At 54.7% G+C, this 19,617-nt stretch overlaps 1 protein-coding gene across 1 annotated transcript in view; it reads right to left on the reverse strand.

Annotated features, from left to right (window-relative positions):
• Window positions 1-397: 397 nt before the first annotated feature.
• The window catches only part of SLC14A2 (solute carrier family 14 member 2), a 207,266-nt gene continuing 188,046 nt past the window's right edge, over window positions 398-19,617 (reverse strand). Inside the window, exons 11-20 of the mRNA XM_075532623.1 lie at window positions 18,453-18,578; window positions 16,706-16,788; window positions 15,328-15,487; window positions 13,932-14,121; window positions 12,842-12,970; window positions 11,921-12,113; window positions 7,129-7,276; window positions 6,020-6,154; window positions 2,926-2,975; window positions 398-826 (exon numbers count right to left, since the gene is read on the reverse strand). Of these exons, the coding sequence (XP_075388738.1) occupies window positions 626-826; window positions 2,926-2,975; window positions 6,020-6,154; window positions 7,129-7,276; window positions 11,921-12,113; window positions 12,842-12,970; window positions 13,932-14,121; window positions 15,328-15,487; window positions 16,706-16,788; window positions 18,453-18,578 (1,415 nt within the window). The 3' untranslated portion in view covers window positions 398-625. The remainder of the gene's footprint in view (window positions 827-2,925; window positions 2,976-6,019; window positions 6,155-7,128; window positions 7,277-11,920; window positions 12,114-12,841; window positions 12,971-13,931; window positions 14,122-15,327; window positions 15,488-16,705; window positions 16,789-18,452; window positions 18,579-19,617) is intronic.

Below are 19,617 nucleotides of genomic sequence, written 5' to 3' on the forward strand. Positions count from 1 at the left end.
AACCCCAGACCAGCAGCCCCAGTCCACCCTAGACTGCCCTCACTTCATCTCTGGGGTAGAAACCTTTCTCTCACGCAGAGCAACTCCTGGGCTCTACTGCTTCCACCCGTTTGCAGGAGTGAGAGAATCAACACCAGTTGGGTGGGGGTAGGGGGTGGGCTGTGGAGCCCGACCCTGTTCATGGGCCCACTGAGAAATTGAGGCTGAGAACCGGAAAGGACTCTCTTAGAGGCAGAGCTGGTGTTGACCAGCCTGTCCACCTTCCAGCATGTTCCCCAGTGCTGAGCTTCCCCACAGTGAATACTGTCCCTAATCTCTGCCCCTGTCTCAGCGACTTCTCTTTCGGGATGTGGCTTAATTTGCAGAAGAAGGCAAGTCCCCTTCAAAGGGAGCTATTTTGGAGGCGCTATGGGTCTAAAGTCGAAACTAACCATATCCCTCATAGGTGTTACGCATCTTAGAACAGAGAGGCTCCCCAGTGGTGATCCACTTCTTCCCAGTGATTGGAAGTCACTGGGGGTGTAGGCTCGCTTGCAGGGAGAATCACAGAGCAGACAGAAAGGAAGTCCTAGTGGCTTCAGCCAGTCGGTGGGAAGTGGAGTCGCCCTGTTTTGGAAGAGGCAACTTAGGAGACATCATAAGCCTGGTACTTGGTTATGGTAGACGCCCTTCGGTTCCTCTCTTGGGACAGGTAGTAGATGCGGTTGGCCTCTGGGTAGGTGACTTTGCTGAGGGGGAGCTTGTAGATGGCAGGGTTGTTGGTCATCAGCAGCAGGAAGGTGAGCGCCGAGAGGCAGAAGGGCCAGGTGCAGGGGGGTAATCCAAACTGGGGGGAGAGAGCACAGAACAGCATTGGTCACACCAGATACCTGGGCTGGTTTCATCAGTCCTCACCCATCACCTGTAGTCCTGGCAAAGGTTGGGTGGGAGGGTGGGGCTCTGTAGGCACTGATGACGCTGATCTACATAAAAAATCATGCCAACCTGCATCGCAATAGGGGAGCAGACATGCTTCAAAATGTATCCATTGGAACCCTGTAATCATCTACTTTCATCTGGACAGCATGGCCAGGGGTGTCTGGTCAGGCTTGACCTCCAAGTCTTAGAACTTTAGCTGTTCTACTACCTTCTCCCATCAGCCTCCATTCCGATGCTTTGACCCCTTTACTCTTTGGTCACAGCTGATTAGCCAGGTGGTAGGCACCCGGATCAAAGGAAGATTTCCTATAGGAAGGTAACCCGGCCCAGTAAAATCTTTCTCAAGAGTTTGCACTAAGAGGCAAAAGCAGCGCCTCTCTCCAGAAATGGTGTGAGAGTCCCTGAGCACAAAGGTGCGGAGAAGCGGGCTGGCCGGCCACTGGAGGAAATCCAGGGAGAGACTCCGGGGAATGGGGCGGGCATGTGCAGAAAGGCAGAGGGGCCATCCAAGTACCAGGGGGTCTTCAGGTTGAGGATAGCTTCCTCTTGTCAAGACTCCCCCACTGCCAGCTTCCTTTCTCAGGAAGATGCCCCGAGGCCCTCTAGCTGCCCCTTCCGGCTCGGCTCTGCCTTTGAGACACTGAGCGGAGAGCTTGCTAACCGAGAGCCTTCAATGTAACTACAGGTAGATCACACCAGGCCAGCTCTCCTCCCAGATCACCTTATTGTCACCACTCAAAACCACAGCCATCCCTTTAGCAATGACTTGCAGCATGGGTTGAGGGGGCTCGCAGAACATACTGGCACCCATGTGTCGAAAGATGGCACTTGGACGGGACTTGGGGAAGGGCAGTGGTGGCTTGGTGTATGATCTGTGGCTTCAAGGAACAACCTGAGTGAGTAGATCCCTCCACAGGGCCTCCCAGAGCTGCCTTTGGCTCCAGAGCGAGTGTATCCTCGAAGACTAGACCCTTTCCGGTATGCTAAGTCCAAACCACCCATTGTCAAGAGGGGTGGGGAGGGGACGTAGGATCGCTGGGCCTTTTTCCTGGTTGTCCCTGTGAAGCGTGGACTTACCTAAAACCAGGAGCCAGTGACCCTGGCTGAGCCCTGGGCCACAGCTTCTGTGCTGGCGTGTGGGGACTGGGCCCATCCTGTTGTGTGTGTGTTGGAGGGTTGGTGCTGGCTACCAAGTGACTCCAACGTCACATAGCACCCGGAACTGGGCCTCAGACAAAGACTAGGGCCTTGGACTCCTGCCCAGGCCTCTGACCTCCCAGCTCTGCCTTCTCCGGTCTCGGCTGGGTCTTCCTGGTCCCTCCCATGAAGCCTTCACTAGGGACCCCGCATCTTTTCTCTACCCCTGCACTCTTGCTCCACTTAGCCCTGGCACTGTCCAGGGAATGAGAGGAACCTCTGAGTCTCTAAGTGACTCAACAAGCCCTGTGCCAGCTACTCGGCGATTGTGTCCACCGGCTCACAAGCTAGTTGGTGAGACAATTTACAAGCACACAACATTCTGAAATAGCAAAGGTTTCCAAATAGCTCTAGAGGATGATACCGTAGAAAGATCCCCAAAACTCGCAGCTATCGAGTCAATTCTGGGTCATAATGGCCCCGTAGGACAGCCCGTGTGGGTTTCCAAACACTAGAAGTCTTTATAGGAGTAGAAAGTCTGTCTTTCTCTCACAGAGTGGCTGGGGGGTTTGAACGGACAACCTTGCGCTCCTTCCATGGTAGACAGAAGTGGTATTCAAAATTTTGATTCACAAGATGGTGGTCTGCAAATCACCTTTCTAGAAGGAGCTCCAATGACTCACAGACAAGGGGACTGGCTGGAGACCCAGCACCTCCAGTCTGGTGGGTGTGGGTGAGCACCGTGATGGAGAGAAGAGGGACAGGCTGGGTCAGGGTGTCTGGAGGCGGGGCTCTGAGCAGCAGGCTCGGGGGAAGTGGAGAGAACCCCGGGCTGGTGCTGTGGGCTGGCTCTGGGCCAGGGGTACTCACCACGGACAGCATGTTTGCCAGGGCAGCCCCCAGGTAGGCTGCAAACAGCGCTGGAAAAAGAGCCAACGAGAAACGATTGAGTGTCAGTACCCGGGCTTACCCTGTCTGTTCTTTCCCCACTCATTACAAGGACATGCTCTGAGTATGGTTTCTGTGATTGGCAGCTTGGAGAAGTACTAAATTCCACACCGAGGCCAGCTACGACGGCAGATGGACGTGGTTAAGAAGTCCCAGATGGATGTGAGCTGGCGTGTGAATCCCAGAACTCCTGGCTGTGATGTTTCCTCACATGTTCTTAACATGATCTGGGTGTCCAGGGAGGAGTGGCTCGGTGGGAGCTTGAGGAACGAGCAGGCATGCTGGCTGCCTCACCTTCCAGGCTTGGCCGAGGCTTGGCCCCGGGGGGCCTTTGGGAAGTGCCGGGTGCCAGAGAGGTGAGAGGCTGTGAATAGGAACTGGCATTTGGCCTTTGTCTCAGGTCTGTCAGTCTCTTACCCTCCTGGGGTGGGGATGGCCAGGAACAAAAAGAAACAATACTCCTGCCGCTGTGGAGATGGTCTGGCTCCTTGTGAGCCCATGGAGGAGAGCTGTGTGTTCATAGGACTCCACATTTCCGACTTGTCCGAAGAAGACCACCCCGCTGCCCATCCGAGGCACCTCTGGGGTGCTGCTGCAGGGTGGTGACCGTTGGTACCCCTCAGGGACTCAGATATGAATGGCAGCCCACCTTTGTGACATCACTGGCCTCGTGAAACTTGGACACCGAATAAGGAAGACCCAGGAAGCCTCGATGCATTTGGATGATGGTGATGGCAGAGACCATCGAAAGTGCCTCAGACTTCCCAAAGAACAAACAGATCCGACTTGGAAGAAGGACAGCCAGCATGCTCCTTAGAGGCAAGGATAGCGAGACTTTGACTCATGAGCTTTGGACATGTGGCCAGGAGAGATCTGCCCCTGGCCAAGGGCATCATGCTTGGCAAAGCCATTGTCGGTAGGCGCCATTGAGCTTAGACCGGCCTATAGCGACCCTGTGCCCCAAAGAAGGAAACACCGCTGGGGCCTGGGCCGTCCTCACAGCTGTGCCTGAGCCTGAGCCCACTGCTGCAGCCACGGGCCAGTCCACCTCGGCGCCCTCCACTTCAGCAAGAATGAGCATCTCTCCTGACAGCACACCCATCCTCGCCTCTCAGGAGCTCTCCAGCCGTCCTTCTTCCAAGACGGATTTGCTGGTCTGCTTGGCAGTCCACCGTACTTCCCATATTCTTTGAAATCTTCACCAAACTTCAAACGCATCGATTCGATGGGACAGCTGAGGGGCAGTGGAAAAGAGGAAGACACTCCACAAGATGGATCGACACAGCAGTTGCGACAAGGGGCACGAGCGTAACAATTGTGTGTGTGTGTGTGGTTTTATTCTGCTCTGCAGGGTCGCTACAAGCCAGAACCCACTCAAGGGCACCTGACAACAACCACCTCTATCAGAGTGACTGGGTGCTCACTGCGACTCATCCCGGCCACGGCGTCCGGAGTCCCTAAAGTGATTGTCTTCATGTTCCAGTGGGGGGCTTGGTGAGGTTAACTAGTATGAGGTCCCTATTCCTTTAGTGGCAGGGTTTCAAGGGGGAGGGGGGAAGAGGAGATTACAGAAGAGTGTAGGTTAATGTGACTGTGGAACAGGAAACAGTGGTGTGGGCCAGAGCAGCCATCTAACACAATCACTGCCATCTCAAAAAGTCTGTCTTCGTGATGCCGAACTCTGGATAGTGGATGGAAAAATAGCTTTGAGCGTATTCATCAGGAAGGAACCATGGGAAGCAGGCGCCCTCGCGGGGCAGTGGTTAGAGCACTGGCCTGCAGGCGGACGGGGTAGTGGTTTGGAGCCACCGGGGGCTCTGCAGAAGAAAGACATGGCAGCCCACTTCCGTCAAGATGGCAGCCTTGGTCACCCATGGGGGCAGCTCGTCTCTGTCCGACAGGGTCTTGAGATGGACTCCACTCAAAGGCAATGGATGATGAACACGAGTCCCGGGGCGGGACCAATAGTTCTCATGCTCCACTGGTAACTGGAGGGTTGGAAGTTCAAGTCCACCCCTAGGTGCCTCAGAAGAAAGGCATGGCCATTAACTTCTTGGGGGAGGGGGAACTCAGCCATGGGAGACTCCCAGGAGCAGAGTTCTACTTGAACACACAGAGGTTGGCATGAGCTGGAACCAACTCGAATGGCCACAAGGACTGGAATGATGGGGGGAAAAAGTCTTTAAAAAAACAAAAAACCCTTTTATAAAAAAAAAAAAAAATCCCACCCCACGCCCAAACTCATCTTTGGGTAATTTGGGTAATTTCCAAAGACTACCCTTGCGGTGTGTGATAGGTAGGTTTATTGTGTCAACCTGGCAAATAGGCGCATGTGGGATTAATCAGGTCGCAGCTTGATTGGAGGGCAAGGAGATAAATGGTTCAGCAAGGCCCGCCCCTCGCTCTCTTGCTCTTTGGTGATCAGACTAGGTTGCGGCTACTTAGCTAGTTCTCTGCCACAACGTGTGAGCTACACTATCTGGGGGAGAATCCAACCCGTGGATCATGATGCTAGAGCTTGAGGTTCCTTTGAGACCTGCTTTGCCGTGCTGTGGGTGTGTACATCACTGGAGCTTGAGGCTGGTGGAGCCTGTCGTCTTGCATTGCTTGAGTTTGACATCCCTTCTGGGCCTGCTTCTTGAAGCTCCTGAGTTTCTGGCTGTTGGTGACTCGTCCTGTTGTTTGCTGCCTGTGGGAGGACTGCCTGCATTACCTGAGGGAAGACTCAGCTGTCTGCTTCCTTGACCTTGGACCCAGCAGCCCTTCGTGAGTTGAAGGACTTCCACAGAAGTGAGTTGAACTATGTGGGCTAATTAGCTGTTATATTCCTTTGTGCTGTATAAATCTCTCTCTCTCTCTCTCTCTCTCTCTCTCTCTCTCTCTCTCTCTCTCTCTCTATCTATCTATCTATCTATCTATCTATCTATGGTTTTCTCTAGAGAACCCTGCCTAACGCATGGTGGGACAGATGCAGGCGTCCTGTGGGGTGGGAAGGGAATTCTGCTGGAGTGCTTACCACAGGCAATGGCGAGGAGGTGCGTCTGCCAGGTAATGACGTAGAACATGCCTCCAATGGCGATGCAGGCGAGGGTGCTGTTGAAGCCACACAGGCCGAAGTAGATGGAGTCGAAGGGCGTGGCGATGGTGAGAGCTGTGAGAGAAGGTGGGGGACAGAGCTAGGGGTGTGTGTACCTGGTCCCCTCATTGGGCTGCCCTGACCGCCGGGATCAGCCACTCACAGCCCAGACCCCACAAGCCTGTCAGGCACTTTTGAAAACCCCTTTTGAAGAACATCTAAAAGGAGCAAAGGGCCACAGGGCCTCAGGCTCCCCTCCCTGGTGGCTAAACAGGCACAGATGGGCAGGAGACCCTCTGGGCAAGGACACCGAGGCTGGATTTAAATAGTGGCACGTGGATTAAGTGGTGGGTGGCTGACTGCCAGGTTGGCTCCAGGTGAGAGAAAGATGAGGCTGTCTGCTCCCATAAAGATGGACAGTCTCTGTGACCTTCAAAGCAGTCCTGCTCTGACCAACGGGCTCTCTGTGAGTCAGAATTGACTCAATAGCAGTGGGTTTTGGTTCCCCCGCATAAGGACCTCTCTGTCTTTACGGTTATCTTAATGTTCTTTCATGGAAAATAAACCCCTATTATTATTATCATTATTATTATTATTAGTACTAGTAGTAGTGTGATAATTACACATTGGGCTGCTAACTGCAAGGTCAGCAGTTTGAAACCACCAGCTGCTCCACTGGAGAAAGATGAGACTTTCTACTGCTGTCATCAGTCTCAGAAACTCACAGGGGCAGCTCTGCCCTGTCCTGTAGGGGCGCTATGAGTCAGCATTGATTCGATGGCAGGGAATCTGGTGTCTTTGGTTCATGATTGGAGATAAGACTTACAGTAGGATATGTTTTTAAGACAATATGCCCCTTCAACGAGCTTCACATTTTTACTGGAGTATCCATGATGAAGACCACTTTTCTTGAGGGCAGCCCTTGCAATGAGGGGCCCAGGGGCACCGGCATGAGAGGTGGAGAAAGGGGCACAGAGGGAGGAGGGAACGTTTGCAGGACTGGCGGGTGGGTCACGGAGGCCTGGGCCACCCCAGGTGCAGACACTGACCTGCCAGCATACCCATGGTGGATCCAATGGCCGCGTGTAAGCAGACAAGAGGCGAGGAAATGAGCAAAGCAAAGAGGAAAATGCCTCCGGTCCAGGGGCTGTCGCATCCGTACACCTGGCCGATTCCAACGGGGATGGCTCGCAAGAGCTGTGGGCGAGACAGGGTCACATGCTCATCATGACGGCAAAGGCCACGGCTGGAGAAGACCCCGCCCTCCACGCCAACCCTCAGCAACAGGTGTCCATGTTTGTCATGTGAGTAAGCTCCAACTGCAAGGGACACAGGTGTGGCTCCCCTACCCCGTGGGGGTTAGGAAGCTGAGCTTCCTTTATTTAGAAACCCCAGTAGGAGCATACCTTTCTACTAAGCCTTTCTTTCTTTTCTTTGCAAATCGAAGGGATGTGGCAACCCTGTGTTGAGCAAGTCGATTGGTGCCCCTTCCCCCCCCCCCAACAATGTGTTCACTTCGTGTCGCTGGCTTATGTTTTGGTAATTCTCACCATCCACCCCCACCCCCCAACAAACTGGTTCCTAATGTAATTGCACATTTTAACTAGGACCACAGCACAGTGTAAGTAGATGTTTATGTGGACAGGGAGACCACAGACACCCCCACACCCACAATTGCTTTATGCTGATACTCGAGGTATTGTGGTGGTCTGGACCTGAACCCACAAAATCTCTGCGGGTGGCTGACTAAGGCGCGCATGCCCTCAGTGGAGAGAAACGGAAAGCTCCCGGATGAAGGGAGTTGTCATCAGACACAAGTCGTCATGTCTGACCCAAGTTAGGGTTTACAAACTTGCTTATAAGGTTTAGTCTTAAAGCATTAGTTATAAAAGGTGAGTAAAAGGGGCATAGTGGGTTACACGTTGGGCTGCTAACTCCAAGATCAGCAGTTTGAAACCACCAGCCGCTCCACAGGAGAAAGACGAGGCCTTCCACTCCTGTAACGAGTGACAATCTGGGAATCCCACAAGGGCAGTTCTACCCTGTCCTGTAGGGTCGTCTCGAGGGCAGTGAGTTTGGGTTCAATGGAACCCCAATCCATTGAGTACTCTAGCTGCTTCTGACTCCCGGCTGCCCCACATGTTATAGGGGCAGCACTGCCCCCTAGACTTTTCTCGGCAGTAATCGTTACAGAAGCAGATTGCCAGACCTGTCTTCTGCAGTGCCGCTGGGTAGATTCAAACTGCTAAATTTGAGGTTAGCAGTTGTGAACAAACTGTGCCTGCCAAGGGTTATTGGAAGATGCATAGAAGGCCAGGCATTGATGGGAGCGGGTCCGTGGTGTTTCTAAGAATGTCTGGGTGCGGGTGGTCAGGCCAGCCCATGAGAGCAGCGGGGCTGGTCTGTGGAGACCAACCCCAGATGGAGGTGGCCTTTGGTATGTCCTTTTGGGACTGACTGGTGGGACAGGCCTACTGCTTGAGCCAGGCCTCCTGGGAGCTCTGGGACCAGCCTGCTTGCTGAATGAAAAGGGCATGTGAGGGGCTGGCCCCCATTACCCTGTGGGCATTGCACCTGTGCTCTGGGGACTGGGATAGGGAATCTGACCAGGGGGACCAGACCGGGACACCAGCTTCCCTCACCCCTAGGGCTCGATCCTGAGTTTTTGTTGCTGTTTTGGGGAGAATGCTGACCAAGGCCTCTGCAGCTAAGTGAGTGCTCAGGGAGGAGATTCTAGGCTCTCCAGAGTGCTCTGGGCTGGTCTCACCCCTGGGTGGTAAGCAGAGAGGAGTCAGGGGGTGACCTCATGCCAGGCAACTATTTTCTTGGCCCACCTCTGCCTGGAGAGGCTGCTGGGTGGGGCCACTGGGGAGGGAGATCAGGGCCCTCACACCCAGGGGGTGGGGTGAGCTTGCTGGCCTGATGGGCTCACCCACTGGAGTAGCTGGAGTTGGTGTCTGTCTGTGCAGAGTTCCAGCCCCGTGCCAGTCAAGGGAAAGACAAGAGTCATGGGGGAGTTAGCCCCAAGGCTGAGTAGTCCCCAGCAAGCCACGCCCTCCGGAAGGGGGCACTCCCTGCGCTCTGGGGCCCCAAGGGCAGGCCCCTTACCCTCCCCCTGCAGGAAACAGGCACTTCCTGTTTCCCCCAAACTCAAGGCTCAAATGATCCTAGTCCAGAAGAACAGCGTGTCTACTGTGCCTAGGGGCCATTCACTTGGTTCCAAAGCTGTTTCATGGAGGAGGGCCGGGGGTGAAGATGGAGGAGAAATTCACCCCCCCACCCCAATGAAATGTTCTTTTCTACTATTCTTGGAATTCTCTACTATTTTGGAGTGCTAACTGGCTTCCCCAGCAATTTTTTTCCCTCATTTGTTTAAGACTCCCCAAATAGCTTTCTCACTGAAATGTGGGTGGGGAACCTGAGAAATAGGCACAATGGCCTCTTCCGACATTGTCTCCCCCGCATGCACCCGTTTGAGCAGCCTGGCCTCCGAGGTCTGAGGGGGCTTTTAAAAAGTCCATGGAAAACTGCCATGGTCTTTTAATTCCATCCCCTGCTCCCACCCACTTTTGGAAGCCTCCCCCCTACTGATTCTATGAGCACAGGGGGTCAACGCCTGGAAGCCGAATTGCCAGCATGTCTGCTTGCTTCTTCCTGGGCCCCGACAGGATCTCTGATAGGGTCTGCCCAGGAAGGCCTCCCCACAGCACCCCTACGAGGGGCCTCTCCAAACGCTGTTGCTCCTCAGTGCACAGGGGTGCCCCCACCCACCCCTGCCTCCCTGCTGCCGCCTGAGAGACCTGTGGCATCATTTCTGCACAAGGTTCCTCCAGCAAGCTCTGGCAGCCCGTGGTGAGGGGATGGCTTGCCAACCAAGGACGCTGCCATGAGCAGTGGGGGGCAGGAAGGGAGGGCCTCAGAACCCCCGTCTGGGTAGATAAGGAGCCCCTGCCCTGCTTCTGCAAGCGAGCGGAGTCCCGTGTTTGGCGCAGTGTTGATTAGATAGGCGGGCTTCCAGAAGCCGCCCTCAGATACAGAGCGCCTGCGCAGACCGCAAGAGATTCAGCGGCTGGGGTACTAGGAGGAGCAGAGTCCGAACCTGCAATGGTCCCGAGCTTTCTGAACCCAATGGACAGATCCCTGAGGGGGGAGTAGAGACTTCTTAACCCAAAGGCGGCTAGGGAGTTCGGCAAGGTGCCTGCCCCTCGGTGTCCATTGCGATCACTGGAAAGAAGATGCTTAGCACACGCGGAAGGAAAACATCACAACGACCTTAGAATTTTAAAAAGTGGGGGAGAACGGACCCAGTGTGGAAGGCAGGAGGCCTGAGAGCTAGTGTCCGACGCTGCTCCTAACTAGCTGGGTGTTTGCAGTGCAGCGGATCACTGAGGACGGCTCCTCTAGCCACAGTCTCTGTCGTTCCCACCATGCGGCTCTTTCCCCTTGGGTCAGGTAAGAGACCGTGGGGGGAGGTGCTGACAGGGTTGTTGTGAGTGGTGGTGAACCCGGTGAATGGTGACCGTGAGAGTTTGGCACTCTTTCTCTGGGCATCGTTTGAGTTTGCCGCCCTGAGCGCTCTTTGCAGGACAGTGTCTAATGAATTCTTGTACGCACAATACCCCATGCTGGAGATGGACTAGCTGTTACTTGCGGTCATTGCCCATCTTCAGTGTGTCAGATGGTGGCAGATTGGGTGTTGTGAAGATGCTGGGCCTCATGCACAGCAGAATCCAGCACCACCCGGTCCTGAGATGGCCTCACAGTGGTGCTTATGGTTGAGTCCAGTCTCCAGCCACTGTCCATCTGTCTTGTGGAGGGGCTTCCTCCTTTTAGCTGCCCCTCTACTTCACCAAGCATGATGTCCTGCTCCAGGTACTGGTCTCTCATGACAACACGTGCAGAGTGTGTGAGACAAAGTCTCACCATCTTTGCCTCTAAAGGCGTAGTCTGGCTGTATTTCTTCCAAGACAGGTGTGTTTGCCCCTTTGGCAGTCCATAGTACTTTCAATATTCTTTACCAGCACCCCAAACAATAGATACATGAAAGGATTTGGGGCTCACACTTAATTCTAGCCCCAATCTGAGAACCATTGGCGCTTGACAGCATTGATGACTGTATTACCCCCCTCGGTGGGATTGAACAACAGAACTATATGTGAGTGGATGTAGTGGACTGTGTAAGATATGGGGGAAACCCCCAAACAATGATTATAGGAAGGCAGAGGATACAGGGGAGCTGACATCAAGGAGTTCAAGAAGAAAGAAAATGTTTTGAAACCGATTGTGGTAGCAATTCTACAATACTGCTTGAGGTGATTGATCTATGGAATGTTACAATATCTGTAAGAGCTCCCAACAAAATGATTAAACATTTTTTTAAAAAGAGAGAGAAAAAGAGATTGGGAACCATCAGCTCTTAGGACATGACCCAGCTTAACACAGATCATTGGAGATTAGCAACGTGTGGTGAAGAAACTAGATGGTGCCCGGCTATCAGAAAGGATAGTGTCTGGGGTCTGAAAGGCTTGTCCTAAAACGAGCAGCCATCTAAGTGAGGCATCAACGTCTGAGAACAAGCCGATGACCACCTGTCTGCCAGCATGCTGGAGGGGGTGCTCCCCGGTGGACGCACTCAGAAGAACACAGTGGCCCCAACAGTGGACACTCGCATCACAGAGATGGGTCAGAACAGCGCCATGTTCTGCTGTCATGGGCCCCCAGGGGCTGGAGAGGACCCCAGGGAAATGAACGACAACCACCACCTCTGGGTGTCTGACACGATCAATAAGTAAACGCCACTTTTCAGCCACGTTTGGACAGACCACCCACGATGCCACCTACCAGCGGCACTTGGACCTCCGACCAGGTGATGTTGGGCACCGAGGACGCAGGCTGCAGCAGCGTCGTGGGGAAGAAGAGGTTGTAGTGGCCGGTGGCTGCCAGGTACAGGGTCACTGCGATGTTGAAGGGCAGTGTGAAGACCGGGAGGTCCCACTTGCTGAAGATGGTGCCCAGGGCGCTGGAGAGGATGGGACTGACGGCAGAAGCACAAGAGATGCCACTCAAGAAGCCACCCGGCCCTGACACTCGAGGGGGCTGTCAGGGGACTCAGTGGGAGTGGGTTCCCTTTTGGAGATGAGCGGTCTACGGGACTCCCTCCCTGACCCTGGTTGGCCTGTGGGGCCCTTCCCTTGGCCTCCTTCCTGGGCCAGGCCCCATGATAGGTGGACTGTCCAGACTCCAGGCCTCTAGAAGGAGGGCTTCCGAGAGAAGTCCCAGAGCCTGCGACTTCACCCACAGACATGAGGAGCCACATTCATTCTGCGACGTTCTCCGAGAGGCCAAGGGCACGCAGCCCCAGACCAGAGTGCCCCGGGCTCCCTAGAGGGAGGGGTTCTGACAACCTAGCTTCAGCCCCCCTGGGAGTTTGTCTCGGTCTGCTCAGGGCTCCCACAGACAGGAAGAGCAGGGCAGAGAGGAGGCATGAGATCTGGCAGGCCCCGGTGGTAGTCGGCGGCCCTCCATCTTGCCACGCTGGCAAAGTAGGCTGAGAAACGGCCCTTTAAGGTCTTTCAGAAGCCAAGACGACAAGGAGTACAGGGGATAGGTGTGAGACAGATTGTGGCGGGCTGCCCGCATTGCCGGCAGGCGGTTGTCCCCATGGGCAAGCTAAGCCCCCGTGACTTTTGAATCGGGCTTGCACAGCGAGCGGGGGAGGCTTGGGGCCCTCGTCTGAGCCTGCAGGCACGGAGGCAGACTTACCAGGACATGGACATCACGATGACGGGAAGCAGAAGCCACCAGTAGTAGTCTCCTTTGTCGGAGAACACGGCCATGAGCAGTCCCACCAGTACCCCGTTGTACCCGTGGAGTCCTGCGGCGATGGCCGACCTGGGGGAGGTGGAGTGAGGGCTGGTGAGGGTCCATGATGAGGGGAAGCCTCTGTTTGGAAGTGGCCTCTGCCTCTGATTTTCCTCTCAAGCAGTGGCTCTCGACCTTTGTCATGCCGTGGCCCTTTCATACAGTGCCTCACGTGGTGGTGACCCCCCCCAGCCATAACATTATTTTCGTTGCTACTTCGTAACTGTAATTTTACTACTGTTATGAATCGTCATGTAACTATCTGATATGCAGGATGTATTAGACAACTCCCATGAATGGGTCATTCGACCCCAAAGGGGTCTTGACCCACAGGTTGAGAACCACTGCTGTAATGGGCCCTGACCACATCTTCATAGTTGCCTCTCCTCTAGGATCAGGGAGAAGGGGGCCAGCCGTCAGCCCCACACAACCCCCTTGACCACAAGTAGCTCTGACGACAGCACGGACTGCTGGTAGACCCAGGGCCAACGCTAGTCAGCCACAACGCTGAGTGAAATCAGCCTGACACGAAGGGATATACAGTGTGTCCCTAGGCACCAGCCCTCCAGCAAGCACGTGCCCACAGAGGAAGGGCATGAGGGCTTCCTGGGGCTGGGGGAGGGAAAATGGCATGATGGCTGATGGGGCACTGGGCTTCGGCTTGGGGTGATGGCGGAACGACTCTGGGAAAATGGACAGTGGCGATAGTCACCGACTGGCGAATACCATTCATGTTAACTGAATTCTATGGAGGAAGCCCTTCCACGGCCCCCGCTCTGTTACAGATCCCCTAGCTACCATGCAGAGCTACAATACCACCATCAGGAAGACAAGCGCCCAAGGGAGGGGCCAGTGTCCGCTAGTGCTCTTACTGGGAGGAGGGCCAGTGGCCAGGGCAGTGGGTGGGTAGGGGGTGTGGCCTCCACAGGAGGGCTCTATGGCCCTGAGCGTGGGCTCTGGGAGTCGGGGCTCCACGGAGCTGGCGACTTACTTGTCCTGACTGAGGATGAGGGCGGTCAGCGTGGAGACAATGGTCCCCAGGCAGCCTGAGATGGCCCACCAGGGATTCTGGATGAAGAGGCCCAGGAGGATGAGGACGCCGCTCAGGGGGTTGTTCACAAACATGACCTGGGACGTGCCTCGGAGGACCCAGTCCAGGAACTGGAACACTGGTGACTTGTCTGCAAAGAACCATGCAGGACATCAGCAGCAGCTCAGGGAGCCGTGTGGGAGGGGGACAGCGCTGAGTGGGGTTGGGGTTAGGGGAAGGGAGTCTCAGCCTCCAGGTGGGTCTGTAGAGAGTCCACACACACACACACACACACTCACACAGCCATGGGGCTGATTCCACGTAGGCTAGAGTAGAACTGCCCTGTGTGTCCAAGGCTGTAACTCTTCCCAGGAGGAGAGACTCTCATCTTTATCCTGCAGAGCAGCTCGTGGGTTTGAACCGTTGGCCTTGCAGTTTGTAGCCCAACATGTAACCACTCTGCCACCAGGGCTCCTCCAGTCACCACAGAGAGGCACAAAGACACAGGGAGGGACCTGACAGCCCCTGACTCGCTATGTGCTGTAAGCTGCACATGGTCTTGAGGCCAACTTCTAAGCCAGCGGTTCTCAACCTGTGGGTCGTGACCCCTCGGGGGGGTGTCGAACGACCCTTTCTGGGGGTTGCCTGATTCATCACAGTAGCAAAATGACAGTGATGAAGTAGCAATGAAAATAATTTTATGGTTGGGGAGTCACCACAACACGAGGGACTGTATGAAAGGGTGGAGGCATTAGGAAGGTTGAGAACCACTGGTCTAAGAGGTGGGGTTGGGGTACTTGGCCCTGTTTGTGCCCCACCCCTTCCCACAACTGCAGAGTGGACTTTTGAAGACAAATGACTGATCCAGGGAGGGTCAGACTTGCTGCAGGAAAATGCATCCCACCTGGATGGGAGCTCTCGAAAGAGAACCGGCTGGGATGATGGACATTGTTCTGTGAGCCAGTCAGAGGCTACTTTTCTAGAATGCACTGGAACCCCAGTGCAAAACTGTCCCTCTGCAGCCGTCTGCTGGGATGTTGATGGAGCGCAAGGTTTGTGTTCAGAAACGAGAGCTTACTCACTCAGACTTATCGGTGCGCACCTCCCAAGAGATGGGGCAAAGAAGTCGTGGGGAAATGCCATTGTCTTTGGATCCCATCTCCGACCCCCACCCAGACTTTGACCTCCCTGGTCCATCTGTGACAAGAAGCCAAACGCCATCTTGTCTCCTCTGGAAGCCAGCACGGTGGGACTCGGGCTTGTCTGGTGGGGACTTGGCAGCACACTTCTGGGGGATGGTGGAATAGGAGGTGACTTTTAAAGGCTGGGGCGCGGCCGTCTAGTGTAGATCCCTTACCTTTCAGGCCCTCTCCGCACTCCTTCATCTCGCCCGTGACATAACTGAGGGCTCTGCTGATCCTTTTCCCGCCGGCAGCCAGGTAACTCTGCATCCAGGATACCGGGGGGCTGCCCCCCTCCACCTTGATCTCGGGGCTCTCCTCCATGGTGCGGAGGTCCTGGGCAGCAAAAAGAGGTGGAGCATGCCTGGCTGCTCAGGGGGCACAGCTAACATTCCCAGTTGGTGCTGCAGCTGTTCTTTCTACAGATTGACCTGTTGTCATGGAGTCTGTTCTGACCACAGTGACCCTAAGGGACAGATAGAGTAGAATCCCCTAGGGATTCCTAGGGAGTCATGGTGGCATAGTGGTTATGCGTTGGGCTGTGATCAGCAGGGTCAGTAGTTTGAAACCACCAACCACCCCGTGAGAGAACCAGGGGCTTTCTGCTTCTGCCAAGAGTTAGTCTCGGAAGCTCACCGGGGCGGTTCTATCCTGTCTGATGGGGTCATGGCATTGACATGGTGGCAGCGAGTTTGTGAGGGAGAGGCAGGCTGCCACAGCTTTCTCTTAGAGCACTGGGTGACTTCGAACGTTGGACCTTTTAGCTCAACGCTGAGCCAATGGGCTCCTTTTTAAAAATAGGTTAGAGCATCTTTTGTTTTGTTTGGCAAGATGGACAGCCGGCCACCATAAGGTACAACTAAACGATAATGTCATCACGATCCTGGGACTGGGCTCTGGACTTGGACAGGGTCTTATTTGCAAAGGTCAAGGTCCACGTCAAATGGTAGAATTAAAATTAAAGCACGGATCTTCAGATTCTTTTAAGGATCATTTACACCGTCTAGCCCACACTTCTCCCCAGGGGAGGTACTGCATTCTCACCCCCAGCTTGCCTGGTCCTGATCGTGGAACTGCATACGCACCGAACTCACTCCCCGCCCTCCAGTGGGTTCCGATGCATGCAACCCTGGGGCAGGTAGAGCGTCCCTTTTGGGAGGTTCTGAGGCTGTCCATCTTTATGGGAGCAGACATAAAGCAGACGTCTTTCTCATCTTTCTCAAAGCAGCTCGTGGCAGCCCTGCACATAAACCCCTGCTCCACCAGCGCTCCTGGGCATATGCCCACCGGTATGAAATTACTCACATCAAAGGTCTGTTTCTGAAAGTGAGTAAATGCTTATCTTTAAGTCCTAGAATCCTGCATTACGAGGACTAATAATAATTAAAAAAAATAACGGTGGAAAAGACAATGTCTATGCTAGCGAATGATTCTTCTTGAAAATAGGCATTGGAGGAATAGCCAGTCTAATTCAGAGGGGTTCTGTGTGGGGCGTTAGCTCCCTACTCTGTCGGTAGGGCGCGGTGCCCCTAGGTCGACCAGTTCCAGACTCACAAGCAGTTCCAGGGTGGGCTTCCGGTATTGATAAGGAAATGGGTCTTTGTTTGATCTCTCCTGGTGATCGCCTTTCCCAAATACTGGAGGCAGAAAGAAAGCACGTCATCCATTAGGACACATCCCAGCTGCATCCCTCCCCTCCCCACCCACGCCCCTTCCCACGGCTAATTTCTTGCAAGACTTGAGTTGCAAAAGAATATTTCGTATTTTCTATTTCCCTGACAGAAGCCCACAGACCCATGGAATCTTGCAGCTGGAAGGTTCTTTTACTGGTCATGGACCCCGTTGGGACCTTGTATATAAACAGGGCATTTTATACGAATCTGGAGTGGGGTGTCTCAGGTTCCCCGACCTTGAGTGCAGAGCCCTGATTTTGTTCAACCCCTTCATTTTTTAGATGAGCAAACAGCAGCCTAGAGGCTCCACGGTCCCTGATCCAGGACAAGTGAAATGCCTGTGACCGCTTGACAGAGATTTTGGAACGCCCTTTAATTCCTGGAAAACTCTTGTCGCGTGGCACGCAGGAAGCGGTATTTTCATCACGACTAGATAATTAATACCAACTCAAAGGCACCGGCCCCGAACGCAGTTTGACATTTCAGTCTTGGGGCTCGGGCCCCCTCCAGTGGTCAATCTTAAGAACGGCAGCCTGAGCGGCGAGCGCCTCGTATTGGCAGGCACTCAAGTGAGTGTTTCCTTCCGGTTTCAGGAGTCCTCAAGCGTGCGGGAGGGACGCATCGGAGGCAGCGTTACCACTGGTGAAGGAGCTGGGTGCGTGCACCGTGCAGAAGAAACCCAGTGATTTTGGAAGCTTTATAAAGAGGAGGAGGAAGCGGAGAGGATCCCTCTGAGCCGGAAACCATCATGTGCAACCAGATCCACCCACCGCTGCTGGCCAGCAGCTGCTGCCGCAGCCGCTTGGTCCAGCCTCCACCTCCCAGGCTCTCAGCCAGAGGGCTTTCTTCCAAGCCTTCCACGATCCTAAGAGTGTTTGGAGGCAGACTTAGTCTGTTCCTTCCCATTCCCAGGGCCGTGGCACACCAAGATCCTGTGCTGGGGGGTGGGGGTGGGGATGGTCCCTGGGAGCATCCGGCTGGGTTTGGTGTGACATGATGGAGTACGGCCACTTGGAAGGAGAGAGTCACTAAACGCAGCCTCTGGGACATGAGCGCCTCCAAAAGACACTGAGTCTGGAAGCAGCTGCATTCCAAGAGCTGAGGGGTGGGTAGGACTCGATACTCATTAGCTCTTCCTGGGGCCCCTGCACCCTTCAGCAGGGAATGCTCACAAATCCTCCCTGTTTGTGCGCACATGTGAGCAGCTTCCAAGCCCATGTTTGCTTCTGGCTTTCATTCGCACTGGCTCAGCCCCGATGTCTACTAAACCCCTTTCCACCGTGGCTCCCCATCTCCGCCACAGGCAAGGGTGTCTCATCCCTAGCGTCCTAGACCAGGGATTGCTGGCTCGCCCACAGATTAGAATCCGATGGAGAGCTGTAGACCAGCTGAGTTGGGGTCGCCGGGAGGGCATGCAGGTGATTCCAATACAGCAAACCCACTGGCAGCCCCAGCTCCACTGGCTGTCACCCAGGGGAGGAGCGGGGCACGCAGACACCACCAAAGCTGGCTGTGGCCAGAGCTCAGCAGTCAGGTGGTTAGGGATGAGTCCGCCCAGTGGCCCTGCTGTTGCCCCCATTCTAGAGACCTGGGCAGCCAGGCCCTGGGAGCGAGGGGAGGATGCGCACCTTTGCTTTTCCTCCGAATGGATGACCACTCGATGTGGAAGACGCTCCTGGGCTTGCGGAGCACAGCTTCCGAGCCCTCCTCGGCCTTAGGGCCCCCCACCGTCGGTGGCCGCTCCCCACCACCACCTAGCCAGAGCAAAATGAGACAGATCAGTGGTCACCCTGGTCCCCACCCTGAGCACCAGGCCAGTCACGCAGGGAAGCCAGCAAGGAATTCGCAGGGAGGTCTGGCTCACTGGGTTCCTCAGTGCCTCTAAGAAGCCTGCCACTTCCTTCTCCCACAGCTATCTACGCTGCACCGGGGCCAAGCGGTGGGCTGAGCCATTGGATGGATTTCTCCAGCCAGCATGACACTTCCTGGGACCCACCATCATGGATCAGGGTGCACTGTGTGCATGCAATCTCACGTGGGAACAGGGGCTCCTTTCCTATGTTGAAGGAGCCGTGTCAGTGTACGGGGGACACGCCCAGTCACTTCTGAGCTATAAAAGGAGCAGGTGAGGCACAGAGACAGGTAAGCATGCAGAAGCCCCCAAGGACCCAGAGCACCACAGGCAGAGAAGGGGAGAGAGCTTCCTCAGAGCTAACCTCAAACCAAGCCAAACACACAGCCATTGAGTCCGTGCCGACTCCGAGTGACCCCAGAGCACAGGGGAGAACTGCCCCCGTGGGATTCTGAAGCTGGAACACTTTATAGGACCCCTGTCTTTCTCCAGGGGAGCGGGGGGATGGTTTTGAACCACTGACCTTGCAGCTTATAGCTCCAGGAGCAATCACGATGCCCCCCCCCCGCCCCTCTCTCCCTTCGAGTCAGTGCCCTGGATTTCTTTGGAGGTCTAGCCAGGTGTGGCGAGGGCTAGTGACCCTCCCTCTGCAGAGGCCTTCCTTTGTACCAGACCATATAGAAGGCAGGCTTTTATCTATTTTAACCATCGACTAACATGTGATCTAGCTATCCATTGCTTACCTGTCCATCATTAAATTATGTTTCAGATGATAAAAATACTAGCAAATTGTTCTGTTGATTCTTCCTAAATCCAGTGACAACATAATGTCTCCTGGTTTTCCTCTAATTGAGGAAGGCCCACAAATACTAGCGAACACACTACGGTAGCTAACTGAAAAACCAGGTTCACAGCTGTCCAGTCAGTTCTGATTTGTAGTG

This window comes from Tenrec ecaudatus, chromosome 15 (assembly GCF_050624435.1).
Source record: "Tenrec ecaudatus isolate mTenEca1 chromosome 15, mTenEca1.hap1, whole genome shotgun sequence".
NCBI classification, from domain to species: Eukaryota; Metazoa; Chordata; class Mammalia; order Afrosoricida; family Tenrecidae; genus Tenrec; species Tenrec ecaudatus.